The sequence below is a fragment of the Lathamus discolor genome, chromosome 2, assembly GCF_037157495.1.
Source record: "Lathamus discolor isolate bLatDis1 chromosome 2, bLatDis1.hap1, whole genome shotgun sequence".
In the NCBI taxonomy this organism is placed as follows: domain Eukaryota; kingdom Metazoa; phylum Chordata; class Aves; order Psittaciformes; family Psittacidae; genus Lathamus; species Lathamus discolor.
In genome coordinates this window covers 117128187-117142994 of record NC_088885.1, presented here as the reverse complement: position 1 = coordinate 117142994, position 14808 = coordinate 117128187, and the positions used below count along the sequence as shown (strand labels likewise).

The 14808-nt window shown below is 38.7% G+C and overlaps 1 protein-coding gene across 1 annotated transcript in view; it reads left to right on the top strand.

Moving 5' to 3' along the window:
• The window catches only part of PRKDC (protein kinase, DNA-activated, catalytic subunit), an 81037-nt gene that overhangs the window by 37011 nt on the left and 29218 nt on the right, over window positions 1-14808 (top strand). The window contains exons 44-60 of the mRNA XM_065668228.1: window positions 364-429; window positions 860-932; window positions 1152-1300; window positions 1876-2013; window positions 2208-2327; window positions 3235-3378; window positions 3585-3736; window positions 4323-4454; window positions 4893-5004; window positions 6509-6633; window positions 6726-6875; window positions 7292-7465; window positions 8492-8590; window positions 8814-9024; window positions 9637-9823; window positions 10145-10360; window positions 11640-11752. Coding sequence (XP_065524300.1) covers window positions 364-429; window positions 860-932; window positions 1152-1300; window positions 1876-2013; window positions 2208-2327; window positions 3235-3378; window positions 3585-3736; window positions 4323-4454; window positions 4893-5004; window positions 6509-6633; window positions 6726-6875; window positions 7292-7465; window positions 8492-8590; window positions 8814-9024; window positions 9637-9823; window positions 10145-10360; window positions 11640-11752 — 2361 coding nt within the window. The remainder of the gene's footprint in view (window positions 1-363; window positions 430-859; window positions 933-1151; window positions 1301-1875; window positions 2014-2207; window positions 2328-3234; window positions 3379-3584; window positions 3737-4322; window positions 4455-4892; window positions 5005-6508; window positions 6634-6725; window positions 6876-7291; window positions 7466-8491; window positions 8591-8813; window positions 9025-9636; window positions 9824-10144; window positions 10361-11639; window positions 11753-14808) is intronic.

The following is a 14808-nucleotide window of genomic DNA, read 5'->3' as shown; positions in this document are numbered from 1 at the left end:
GAGGAAGGTTTTAATGTCTGCTTAGAAATGCATGAAGTAGTAATACATTTGCCCTGTTTTCCTTCCACTCTGTCAGTTTTCTAAAATATGAGAAAAAAACCTATTAAGTTATCCAGTGCTCGGAATATACTTGAATAAGAGATACACTCTTTACAGAGCACATTGTGCTGTGTATTCTTGAGTAATTTAATAGCAGAATTTTCTTTAGGGCATTGATACAGAAGTGAAAACGTGCCGTATTTTCTATATTGTGTAGTGATCTGTTTTGGGGTTTTCAAAAGAAGAGATAAAATACTTTCAGAGCAGTTGCTATTGTGTGCAGAATTATAATTTTGGTATTTCCAAACATTCTTTGGTTTGCAGAACCTGCTGATTTTTGAAAATTTGATAGACCTGAAGCGTCAGTATACATTTCCTATAGAAATTGAGGTGAGTGGAATTGCTGGGCTTTAGTGTTCTTAAGTAAAAAATTAGTATGGCTTGAACAGAGTAGTCACTGTAGGCCAGGTCAGTTCTCACATACAGAGGAAGAGGATTCTGCAGTTAATAAAAAGTTAAGTACTCCTCTGATGTTTTAAAATACATTTTTCTGAGAGAAATCCTGGCTTGAAATTTAGAACACACCTGCAGTGTAGTTAACTTTGATACACATTTTAGCACACTTACTGTTGCAGTGAATGGCTGTAGGAATAAGTAATTTTGCTCTTGGTCTATAGCATTAATTATAACCATGTACAACGTGAGATTTCTGTTGATGTTAAATAGTTCTGATAATTTTTGGCTGTTCTGTAAATAATTGTAAATAAACTGTAAATTAAAAAGTAATAATAATTTTCAAACTTTATTTCTTACTGTTTAGGTGCCTCTGGAGAGGAAGAAGCGGTATATTGCTATTAGAAAGGAGGCCAGGGATGCAGGGAATAGCAGTCAGGGTAAGTCACTTACGACTATGAAAAAAATGCCTTCTTACCCTTTCATGCAGTGTTCATTGATGTGTTGCTAGTTGGCTTCTATAGTAGAAGGAACAAATAAAAGCATTCAGTGTGCTTAATCTAAAAACCAGTTCCCACCCACCCTCAAGTTTTAATAGCAAATAAAGGCTTGCTTCTTGTAAGTGCCTTGATTAATGGTCTATTCTTTTTCCTATTTAGATGAACCCAAGTATTTAGCTTCTGCATCATACATGATGGATAGCAGTTTGAGTGAGGAAATGAGTCAGTTTGACTTTTCTACTGGAGTCCAAGGTTTTTCTTATAGCTCCCAAGATGTTACAGCTAGCAGTGCTCGTTTCAGGAGAAAGGTAATTTTTGAGTGACCTATGTGCTGTGAGGAAGAAAAGTTTTATGCCTTGTAATAATTACATACATTTGTTGGGGTTAAGAGAGAGAAATTTCTAGTCTTCTATATTTGTTCTACTTGACTAAGAATGCATCCCCCCAGAAGATGAGGGTGGGGACTTGGAGCTGTGTTGTGTCAGTCATTTTCTTCTTCCCTTCTCTCTGGAGAAAAGCAGTGCCCTGCTTGGGTTTCTAAAGTCGAGTAACGTGAGTGAAGTCTAGCCAGAGTTGTAAAAAGGTACCTGTAAACTGTATGCTATAATGGTTGTCTCCTCCCTCGTTCTGGCATGTAGTAAAGTCAGAGTTAACATGAACTTGACATCTGTTGGCACAGAAAGTAAGAAGATGTGCACAGCTTGTGCGTGTCTGTGGGAGGTGCCTGTTTGAACAACACATCTAATGTATTCCCTGTTGCACACACTGAGCATATAGTCAAATCTGGAAACACAGATAAGATCAGAATGACTCATAGCATTATCATGATTTAAAAAATAATAAAGTATTGTTACTAATCATAGTAACACTTTTTTGTTTTCAGGAGCCCACAGAATACATGGTTTTAAATGATGAGATGGAACTGGAAATGGATGAATTAAACCAACATGAATGTATGGCTTCTATGACCACTCTGATTAAACATATGCAGAGGAACCAGATCACACCCATAGTGGAGGAGGCCAGTATTAACCAAAATATCGGCAATTTTTTGCTAACTATACCAAGAAAAGGGAGTCATGATTGAATCCATTTATTTATTTTCTTAACTGTATTATAATGAGACTTGTGTGCTTGAGCTGGTGGCTCTTTGGCTGGTAATTCTGTTTGATCCATAAAGTGAAATTATTTTTGCTCATTTCTTTTAAATTTCAGGGTATAGTTCCAGTAGATCTTCCTCTATGGATGAAATTTCTGCATGGCAAATTAGGAAACCCATCAGTACCACTAAATATTCGCCTCTTCATAGCAAAACTTATTGTTAACACTGAGGATGTGAGTCATTTTTTTGTCATACATTTTTCTGTTAACATAACAGGTTGTATTATAATATCAACTGTGTAACTCTTGTGGGGTAAAATATTTCAACAGCTGAGGCTTTTGAGTCATTCAGCTTGACTAGTTCGACATGAAAAAAGGAAGTGCTTTCATAGCCCAGAATTCCAGATAGTGCCAGTATTTTGAAAGTAATATGGATGCTTTTTCTCCCAAACTCTACTTCTCTAAGTAGGTGGTGTCCACAATATGTGTCTTATATAAACTATAAGTAATGATTCTTTGGTGCTGAGCAAGGGCTCATCTTTGCAGGTTTTTTCAATGGTCACAGGTAGGTCTTATGGGAACCCTTTGAGCTAAATGATATTCTTGTTGTATAAACATACTAAGATAGCATAACACGTCTTTGCCTGAAAAGAAACATTTCCTAACTCTCTTTGCATAAAACATTCTCGTCTTATTTCATACAGTGATTTTAAAGTATAATGTTTCTGTCTGGAATATTCCAAATCCAAAAATATGAATTTCAGAATTAATTCAAGCAGCTTTATACCCATCTAATGCTACTTTCGTAGTAAAACTATCTGAAGTGGAAGGATAGATAAATGACATACTCTTGAAAATCCTTTAGGGACAGGTTTTCTGAGTGAGAGCCATGTTAAGTGGGCCCTAGTGAAATAATTATATGTGAATACTTGGTAAAGGTTTATAAGCAGAAGTGGGAAATGTAGTTATGAATACTTTTTAGTTTAAAGTTATTTTAAAGTTTTTGTGATTGTTGCTTCAGAGGTTAAGGGAAATGGTAAGAGGTTGATTTAGCAGCCTTACCTGTAATGATTATTGAATAACAGGTTATTGAATAGTTGGATAATTTGTGTTTGTACACCTATTCTCCTGTTTTCCATAGGTTTTCCGACCTTATGCAAAGCAGTGGCTTGGTCCATTGCTGCAACTTGTTGTTTCTGGAAATAATGGAGGCGAAGGGATTCATTATATGGTAGTGGAAATAGTAGTTACTATCCTTTCCTGGAGAAGTGTAGCCACTCCCAAAGTAAGGAAATATGAAATTAATTTTCATTATTGTTGTGACTATTTGGTGAGGAATGAGTGAGTTTGTTATGATGCACTTAAAATAATTTTCTACATCAGTTCACCGTTAACTTCAAATATAGCTTTATTTACTTGCTTGTTTTCATGAAGGAATAGCTGTCTTCATGTTGGAGTTACTATGTTTATTTTTGCTACTGTTCACTGCAGGGGAGTATTAAGGATGAGATTTTAGCTAACAGATTGCTCGAATTCTTGATGAAGAATGCCTTTCACCCAAAAAGAGCTGTGTTCAGACACAATCTGGAAATCATAAAGACAGTTATAGAGTGTTGGAAGAACTGCCTCTCCATACCTTACAGGTAAGCATTTGGAAAATTGCTTTCTTTTATCAGTATTTCAAGAATATAAGTGAACATTAGCAAATGAGATGAAAAGATAAAATCAGCTCCAATAGTAAACCCTTTGTCCCCAGATTTGACAGTGGAACTTCAGAACTGAACTCTAGCCAAAGGCTGTCACTTAATTTGCAAAACAACAGGGAGAGAGACAGGGAAAACAGGTAGAGGATTACAACAGCGATAACAAAAGCAGAAGTAATCTCTGCAAAGGCTTAAGTTTTATTTGAAATTTTGGGTATTATCACTGAATATTGGTACAGTCTTCCTAAGACTTCTGTCATCTGCTCCTGAAGTTGTTGCAGAGAATTTGTGTGTGTTTACAGTCTGTTTTTTTCTGTGAAGACTCCTTCATTGAAGCTAAATACTCCTTTCTGACTATATTCTTTCTGCTGGTTTTGGTGGGAATGGATATGCATATATGCGTACTTTCTGCTGCTTTTGGTGGGGTTGTGTATATATGTATCTATATACACAGAAGGAGTGATTTATGGTGTGTTTATTTGGGGTTTTTCATTTATATCGTTACCTTTGTGTTTTTATCCAACAGTTTAATATTTGAGAAGTTTTCTAGTAGAGACCCTGATACAAAGGACAATTCAGTGGGAATTCAGCTGCTGGGAATTGTTCTTGCTAACAATTTACCTCCTTTTGACCCAAAATGTGAAATAGATCGTGTCAGGTGAGAAATGCACCCTTTGGTGAATGATTTTGATAAAAGCTTAAGATAAAGAGAGGAAATCTAACTTCTCAGCATGAAGTCTGGGAGCTGGATTGCTTGTTCAGTGGAATCCCATCATCCCTTTACTGTTGTCTGTCAGATGTAGTGCTTTTCTAGCTGCAAACTGCAGACCGTATTTATTTTGGAAAAATATCTAGAAGGATGAAAACTTCTGTACAGTGGGTGCCTGGGTTGCAGTTTTGTGGGAATTGAGAGAGTCAGGAATTGTCAAAGCAGGGATTTGAGACACTGCAGGTGGAAAATCCATGTTAACTCTTAACATTAAACTCTTCGAAAAGCAGTCACTGTTCCACTAGGCAGCTCAGGCAGGTTTTTTTGTTTCAGTATGAAAGTGGATGCTGAAGTAGTGGCTTACAGTAGGTCTACCTTTTGTGTTAGGTATTTTCAGGCTTTGACCAGCAACATGGGCTTATTAAAGTATAAAGAAGTTTATGCAGCTGCAGCAGAAGTTTTGGGTCTTGCTCTTCAGTACATTGCTGAGAGAGAAAATGTAAGTGAACTGTATTGTGTGTTTGAGCATTCCTGTCTTAATTCTGTGTATATCTTTGATATGACTACTCAATTCACCTCCAAAAATGAATGTATTTAAAATCCAACAGTGTTTTTCCAGCAGTTCAAATTAAAAGTTTAAACTACTAAGAGGAAAAGAATTTGAGAGCAAACTAAATGTAGGGGTTTTGCCCTGCTGTTTTGGAATTACAAGGAATGGCTTTGTTCAGCTTTTGCAGATTGGCAACTCTGATTGGCAAAACTGATCACTGGCATGATACATTTGAAGTTTGGGGGTTTTGGTTTTTTTTAATTAAAAATAAAATACAATTGCAAGTTGGAGGTTTGGGACTACCTTTAGAATATCTGTATCTGAGGATGTTAAATAATTTCCAAGTTTTGATGTAAAATTAATAATAATATAGGTATTGTACTTAATTTTGAATCCAGTTATTTTCTAGGTAGTGAATAAGGTGAACGCAATAATGTTACTCACCAAAACCTTCAGTAGTAGAACTAGGGGGTAATGCTTGATGATCTCAGCTTGGAACAGATGCTAGAAGTACTTCTTTACGCTGCAGTTAGTGAACTACTGGAATTTGTTGCCAGAAAGGGTTCTAGGGGTAAGTAGTATCAGCAGATTCAAAGAGAAATTAGGCACATTCATGCTCCAAAAAAAGCCCCAAACCATTAACAGGTTCTAAAAACAGTAGACAATAATGTACACTCTAAGATCCTTAATTTGATGACAGATGCACGTTGAGTTGTATGAGATAAAAGGAGGACAAAATGCAGCCAGGCTCATGTGCTCCCCATAAATACCATTCTGCCCCTACTTTTGGACAGAAAACCACCAAGATATTAGCTAGGTGGATTATTAGCCTAATCTTTTAGGTTATTCTTACTTCTCTCCTACTGTTTACTTAATTGCATTCTGGTTCTTTCACACTTTGTAGAGCTTATTTCATAAATTGAATTCCTGCAGTCTTCTCTTTTAAAGTCTTCCAAGTTCCATTAAAAGCAGTATTTTGAATAAATGAGCAAAGATGGTGCAAATATCTTTATCCTACAAAAGGTGACATTAAATGAAGATTGCTGAATATTTTCCACCTTTTCACTAAAAATACCTATTTTTTTTACATTCATTAGTTGGAAATCTGTCAAACCAAATTAGAAGCCACCTAGGTTTTATTATATATATTTATATATATGTTTTATAATATATTTTATATAAGCATACTAAACACCTTGTATTTCAAAATAAAGGCATTGATTTCAAACTGATCAAAGGAACCTCACAAAAGTTTTGTTTAAACAGGCAGTTATGTTTCAGCCATGCGTAGCTGTACAGCAGCCATGAAGCACCATAAATGTCAATGTGAGGTGGGTGGGTCTCACCTAGCAAAATGCAGTAGAATCAAGCATTACAGCAGCAGAACTATGTGTCATTAAGGTGATTATGAGTTTCATGGCTATCCTTGTCTTACTGTCTTTCTCATTTTCAGGTACTTGAAGATCCAGTTTATGATTGTGTCATAAAACAATTAAAACATCATCAGAACACCCAACAGGATAAGTTTATTCAGTGCCTGAATAAAGTTGTTAAGAATTTTCCACCTCTTGCTGACAGGTATATCATGATTGACATGGTATGTTCATTGTAGATCTAGAGGAATAATAGAAAGTAACTTGATTTTCTTTGTGGGTTCTGGTTATGTTAAGGTTTATGAATGCAGTATTCTTTTTGATACCCAAACTTCATGGTGTGATGAAAACCTACTGTCTGGAAGTAATAATGTGCCGGGCAGAAGAAGTACCTGATCTCCACCTGCAGTTAAAGGGTAAAGACTTTATCCAGATCATGAATCATAGGTGAGTGGTCTTGTGATTACAAATGTGGATGCATAGTCTAAATTTCTTGGTAACACTTTCTATGCTGGCCACAACATTTTTAAATACGGAAGCGTTTATAATTCATGTTCACTTTTTGATCACTGCTCTCCTAATTTGAGCTAGTGGAATCTGGGAGTTAAATATTAGAATAGTTAGTTGGCTCTGAACGACAAAATAACCTAAATAGCATTATGGTGAAACAACACTGGGATGAGAATTTCTGTAGTAAGTATTAGTTTAGTTATATTCTCACTCTTATATTGAGCTCAGAAGTATTCACCTGAAGCTCTTTATGCAAAACTAAATATTATTACTAAAATCTAAATAGATCTGTTTCTGTGTGTAGCCATGAAGAGTGATGTAACTATTATTTTTTTCCCCCACTCTCTTTTTAGGGATGATGAAAGGCAAAGGGTTTGTTTGGATATAGTGTACAAGATGCTGTCTAAACTGAAACCACTAGAGCTTAAAGAACTTCTTCCTGGAGTGACAGGATTCATTTCGCACCCTTCTGTAATATGTCGACAGCGCATGTATGATATCCTGATGTGGATTTATGATAATTACAGGTGTGTATTCACTGCAAATGTTGTCTTTCAGGCAGAGTGAAAGTGTTTGAAGCACTGTCTTCCAACAGCTTGTCCCTGGGGTTCTTCCAGTTCTCAGAAGGATAGAGCCTATGGTTTGCTGAAGTGGCTCTGGCCTTTTGTAGTAATTCTGTCCCTTGCACTAAGGGACAAAGACTTAGACCTGAACTTTAGCCTAGAACTAGGGTGTTGCATCACCACAGTGTGATGGCATAAGAGGTCTTAGCTCTGATGCTCCCACTCTTTTCCTTGTTGCCAGAATTTATAACTAGTAAGAACTGTACACTAAAGAAATCTGTTTATAGGTAGAAGGTATATCATAGAATGGTTTGGGTTGGAAGGGACCTTAAAGGTGTTCTGCTTTCAACCACCCTGCCATGGGCAGGGACACCTTCCACTAGACCAGGCTGCTCAAAGCCCCATCCAGACTGGCCTTGGAACACTTCCAGGGATAGAGCATCCAGAAGGCACTTCAGTATGATCTGAATCCTTTCAATCTGGCTGTGTAAAGATGTTCTTTCTGTTTGACCCCTTGGAGTACGAAACAGGCATGTTCTCAGTTTGACAAGCTAGTTGCTGTTAAATCATCTTGGTTGTGTTCTGTTACATATTTTTTTCCCAGAGATCACTGTTTGAATGAATAATTATTGTGACGAAAAAGCACAGGCAATTTTAACTCCAGCATCACGTGGGATAAGTTAATTCTCTGCCTCTCAGCTGTAACCTTGTGAACTCAGAATTATTTCTGTTTGGCCTTTGTAATAAATACCTAACATGTATTACTTAGCTTTCTGATTTTTTCTTTTCTATTTAGCCAAGACACAAGAAATTTTTGACAATTAAGATCTCGTGTTATTAAAAACAAAATAAAATGCACTGTTGTTATGCCAAATCGAGGTTTTTGTAAGATGGGCATGTTCCAGCTTTTCTCCTGCCATCCTCATCCTTGTATTTTATTGTGGATTGTTTGAGAGAAGTCATTAAGAGACATTTTTCTCCTTCCGTTAGTGATCCAGAAAGCCAAGCAGATGGTGATTCTCAGGAAATACTCAAACTGGCAAAAGAAATGCTGCTTCAAGGACTAATTGATGAGAATGCTGACCTGCAGTGAGTAAACAGTGGTAAACAGTGTTGTGATGACTGTCTGAAGTCATGAATCCCTAAAGTGCATGCTTTGTTTATGACAGAAGAGTTGGTCCTTAGAGGCTTTACAAGTATTTTAGTGAAAGAGTAACAGCGAGATAACATTATTTCCTTTTCTTCCAATAAGTTAATTTATAAAATTGTGTCTGCAGATAACTAAGAATAACTTTATTCCTTGCCTTTACAGATTAATTGTTAGGAATTTTTGGAGTAATGAGACAAGGTTACCCACAAATATTCTTGATCGTATGCTGTCATTGCTAAATTCTTTATATTCCGCCAAGATTGAAACACAGTACTTGAGTTTAATCACAAATTTCCTGCTTGAAATGACTAGCAAGAGCCCAGATTATTCCAGAAAAATATTTGAGCATCCACTGTCTGAATGCAAATTTCAGGTGAGTTGCAACGTGTTACCCTGTGTGTAGCCAAATGACAGATTCTATTCCTAATGTAGTTACCACTTGGATAGGAATGGCGTAGTGAAGGAGATTTTTGCAAGTGCATTTTGTGCTCCGTAACTAACAGCTGCAACAGTCATAGGCTATTAACATTATCAGAAGTTTGCTGATTTTGGGGGGATAATAATTTTGCTTTCTTTTCAAAAAAGAAAGAATTAAAGTAATTATATACGTATATATACATACATATATAAATATACACATATATATATATGTGTATATATATACACACATACACCAAGTATGATTTCTAGAGTACTGAAATATCTAAAAAGAGGGTAGTGGAGAGAAACATCATAAGGAGAAAAATTGTGCATGGGGATACTGGTACAAGAGCTGTAAATCAGTCCTCAACTGACAAATCCAAATTAGTGAGCATTTTTGCTGCGCCTGTGGAGAAGTTTGATGTGTTTGGGGGTTTTTTAATAGTCAAGTTCTGCTCCTGGGATGATGTTTTAAATTCTGTAATTTCTGTTATCCTGTCTCAGGGAAGGAAGGCAAAAAGACTGCATTCTTACTGGTCTTATTAAAACGTTTTTGTGTTTGTAGGACTTTGTAATTGATTCCAGTTGGCGTTATCGAAGTACTGTGCTCACGCCTATGTTTGTGGATACTCAAGCTTCTCATAGTATCCACAGGAATTTATCACAAGAAAGATCCCCTTCTTCTGAGTCAGTCGGTGGTCGAGTGAGGGCTACCCAGCGACAATATGAATTTACACCTACACAGCATGCCAGTGAGTCCAGACCTGTGTCTTCTGAAATCTTCTTGTTTGCCGTAGGAATGATTCAATTCCTGTTGTATATGAATTTTTAAATGTAAAAGTGAGAATGTCTCTAATATATTGTTTTCAAGGACTTTTTTCCTGTTACAAGAAAAAACATCCACATTTTTGTCTCCTGTATTTTATATTCTGCCTAACGTAAAAGAAGTTTGTTTCTTAACTGCCTCAAATCTGTTCTGCCCATAAACATATTTCAGGGGGAGAAAAATAGATCTTTTCACTAGATTTATATGTGGATATGTTACAGATTTTTTTTTACCTTTTTTTTTACAGGTGGTAGAAGTTCTTATAATTGGCTAACTGGAAGTAGCATTGACACGTTGGCAGAGTATACAGTTCCTTCATCCTCTGAATCCGTGTCTTCATCCATGCTATTGGTTAGCAAACGGAGTGAAAAATTTAAACAAGCAACATTTAAACCTGTGGGGCCAGATTTTGGGAAGAAAAGGTTGGGTTTGCCTGGAGATGAGGTGGACAGCAAAACTAAAGGTTTGTAAACCTTATGATGCAATTTCTAGATAAATATTACATTTTTATAGACCATCTTTGTCAGTTTTGGCTGGCAGTCCATTCTAATTGAGGCTCAGTTTGAGAGATTTTGTTTCCAGGCACATGTGGCAGTACATAACGTGTGGCAAAACGTTAGACTTGTGCTAGGAACTGCAAAACTATGTTGCTAGATGAAATAACTTGCTGGATAAGAAACTGGCCAGTGTGATGTTTGCATTCCTACCTCTTCCTAAGATAATTGTAACATGAATATCTGAAAGTTCTGTTCCTTCTGTTTTAAATTAAACTACTTATCTCTTTAAAGAAGAGATCTCTTTAAACATATTTTTTCCAAACTAATTCAGCTGTGCTGACGGGATCTACAACATATTGCTATCTGTCATTAGAATTACCTGCTATTTTCCAAGAATGCTCCTTCATCCACCCAGTCGATAAGTGAAAAACATCAGTATTGTCCTGGAATGTGTTCTGGAATGGCTCAGGCTCCTTCTCCCTGTTCTTTCCCATTTCACTCTTGCCTACCTTGTCATTAAAATTTTGACTGGAAGGATGAGAGTAGAAGTTGAGGCAGAGAGCTATAGACTGACCTTTTCAATACCTGAGAGGTGTTCCAGGGCAGTTTTGAATGGACCATGCTGAACTAGAGAAACGGAGAGGTCAGTCTCTGGGCTTTTACCAGGAAAGTACCAGATGTAGTGTTTTGGTTTTGTTGGTTCACTTTTCTTTGCTATGAAGTGGACTGAAGTGAACAGTCTATAAAGTGGCCTTTCTCCATAACTGTCCTGATCAGGAATTGATCCAGTGACAGTTCTGTAATAGTAACTTTAAAAATATAGTACTATATTATTATTACTCAGTCTTTGAATATATTTAGCACCTCTTTATGTAGGGAGCTGTATACTTTATGAAATGTGGTGGAAATGCCATGCTTGTCTTTGAGCACTTGAAATGAATGTGTCATAGGAAGGCAAAGTTGTTCATAATATTTAGTGCTTTTCCCAGTACAATAGTTTGGCCCTTATACCTCATCCCCATGCTAAAAGTTTTTCTATAAATGGTTATTACCTCTTGTCCTAAGAACAGCTTAATTTGTTTTAATTTGCTATCTTGTATTGAGTTGTTTGATATGAAATTTTGGGGACTAGCTGCTAAGCTAGTAAATACAAAGGTGACATTTGTTCTTGTATGATTCTCCTGCCTTAAATGTGAAGTTTGCTTGAGAAAGGAAAAGCTGTGGACATGGTTGTGTGTTCCCTAGGTATAGAAGAACGAGCAGAAATCCTAAGACTACGAAGACGTTTCTTGAAGGACCAAGAGAAACTCAGTTTGATTTATGCTAGAAAAGGTGTGGCTGAGCAGAAAAGAGAAAAGGTCTGTTCATCCAAATAAGTTTAAAACCTGAAGTCCCAATGCCATTTGCAGTCTTGTATATCATCTGTAGAATTAACTTTGTGAAGAAAAGGCAGGTATAAGATGCTGGGTGCTGCTTTAGGAGCTTCAGAAGGTTTTATTTGGAAATCATGCTATTTATGGGCTTAAAGGTAAATGATGTTACTTATCATGAGTGAAGAAAGAGCAGGATGTTAAAACTTCCAGTCTGCCACTTAATGTGTATGAAGTGGTTTTACATGATGGAGTCCCTAACAACAGGAAGCTTTTTGCAGTTGTTCTACTGGAAACTAGGAGACTTGAAAATACAGTATGCTGCTGAAATACTTGGTGAACGTTATCCAGTATCTGAATGTGAACTCAAAAATGTGGTACAGATGATGGCCTAACCAAAACAGTTGCATAGTTTTAACCTGAAGGACTGCCAGTAATAATCATTTGCTGAGTGTTTATCAAGACCAGAAACTTAGTCCTACATGGGTTTCCTGATTGTGTTACGTACAAACAAGAAGTTTGTGGTTTTAAGCTCTGTAAGTTTTTCGTAGGTTAATGTTACTAAAAATAACATATCGTATGAAAATGATGGCAGTTAGACCAAGAGCAAAGGAGCCCAGGACTGAGAGCTCCCAGTTTGAGACATTTATAATTCTTTGCAGCTGCAGATGACTGTGTGAACAGAACTTATCTGGAAGAACTACACAAACACCTATTTTAGCCAATTTATATTTACTTGCAGGTTAAAGCTACCATTTCATGGAATCATAGAATAGTTAGGGTTAGAAAGGACCTTAAGATCATCTAGTTCCAACCCCCCTGCCATGGGCAGGGACACCTCACACTAAACCATCTCACCCAAGGCTCTGTTCAACCTGGCCTTGAACACTGCCAGGGATGGAGCGTTCACAACTTCCTTGGGCAACCCATTCCAGTGCCTCACCACCCTCACATTAAAGAACTTCCTCCTTGTATCCAATCTAAACTTCCCCTGTTTAAGTTTGAACCCATTACCCCTTGTCCTATCACTACAGTCCCTAATGAAGAGTCCCTCTCCAGCATCCTTGTAGGCCCCCTTCAGATACTGGAAGGCTGCTATGAGGTCCCCACACAGCCTTCTCTTCTCCAGGCTGAACAGCCCCAACTTTCTCAGCCTATCTTCATATGGGAGGTGCTCCAGTCCCCTGATCATCCTCGTGGCCCTCCTCTGGACTTGTTCCAACAGTTCCATGTCCTTTTTATGTTGAGGACACCAGAACTGCACACAATACTCCAGGTGAGGTCTCATGAGAGCAGAGTAGAGGGGCAGGATCACCTCCTTCGACCTGCTGGTCAGACTTCTTTTGATGCAGCCCAGGATAACGGTTGGCTTTCTGGGCTGCGAGCGCACACTGAAGCCGGCTCATGTTCATTTTCTCATCAACCAACACCCCCAAGTCCTTCTCCACAGGGCTGCTCTGAATCTCTTCTCTGCCCAACCTGTAGTTGTGCGTGGGATTGCTCCGACCCAGGTGTAGGACCTTGCACTTGGCATAGTTAAACTTCATAAAGTTGGTATCAGCCCACCTCACAAGCATGTCAAGGTCCCTCTGGATGGCATCCCTTCCCTCCAGTGTCTCAACTGAACCACACAGCTTGGTGTCATCAGCAAAATTGCTGAAGGCTCCCTCAATCCCACTGTCCATGTCACCAACAAAGATGTTGAACAAGACCAGTCCCAACACTGATCCCTGAGGGACAGCACTCATTACTGGTCTTCAGCTGGACATTGAGCCATTGACCACAACTCTTTGCATGCAGCCATCCAGCCAGTTCTTTATCCACCGAGTGGTCCACCTATCAAATTGATTCTCTCCAATTTAGAGACAAGGATATCATGCAGGACAGAGTTGAAGGCTTTGCACAAGTCCAGGTAGATGACATCAACTGCTCTACCCGTGTCCATCAGTTCTGTAGCCCCATCATAGAAGGCCACCAAATTGGTCAGGCAGGATTTCCCCTTAGTGCAGCCATGCTGGCTGTCACCAAGCACCTTGTTGTTTTTCATGTGCCTTAGCATGCCTTCCAGGAGAATCTGCTCCAAGATTTTGCCAGGCACAGAGGTGAGACTGACTGGTCTGTAATTCCCCGGGTCTTCCATTTTCCCCTTCTTGAAAATGGGGGCTGTATTTCCCTTTTTCCAGTCGTCAGGAACTTCACCTGGCTGCCATGATATTTCCAATATGATGGACAGTGGCTTAGCAACTTCATTTGCCAGCTCCTTCTGGACCCAGGGATGGATTTCATCAGCTCCCATGGACTTGTGCACATTCAGGTTCTTAAGATGGTCTCGAACCAGATCCTCTCTTACAGTGGGCCCAAGGTCTTCATTCTCACAGTCTCTGCATCTGCCTTCCAAGGCTTGGGTGATGTGGTCAGAGCCTTTGCCAGTGAAGACTGAGGCAAAAAAGTCATTAAGAACTTCAGCCTTCTCCAAATCCAGGGTAGCCAGTTCTCCGGAGAGCTTCTGGAGAGGGCCTACGTTGTCCCTAGTCTGTTTTTTATTTGCAGTGTACCGATAAAACCCCTTCCTGTTATCCTTAACATCCCTAGCCAAGTTTAATTCTAACTGGGCCTTAGCTTTCCTAACCTGGTCCCTCGCTTCCCAGACAACATCCCTGTATTCTTCCCAGGCTGCCTGTCCTTGCTTCCACCTTTTATAAGCCTCTTTTTTCCTTTGAATTTTCCTCAGCAGCTCCTTATCCATCCAAAGAGGTCTCCTGGCCCTCCTGCTGCACTTCCTTCTAGTCAGGACACAACACTCCTGAGGTTGTAGCAGGTGATCCTTGAATATCAACCAAGAGTCTTGGGCCCCCCTGCCCTCTAGGGCTATATCCCATGGAACCTTACTAAGCAGGCTCCTGAAGAGGCCAGAGTCTGCTCTTTTGAAGTCCACAGCAGTGAGCTTGCTGCACGCTCTTCTCACTGTCCTGAGGATCTCGAACTCAACCATCTCATGGTCACTGCAACCAAGGCTGCCTGGAGTGTCACATTTCCAACCATCC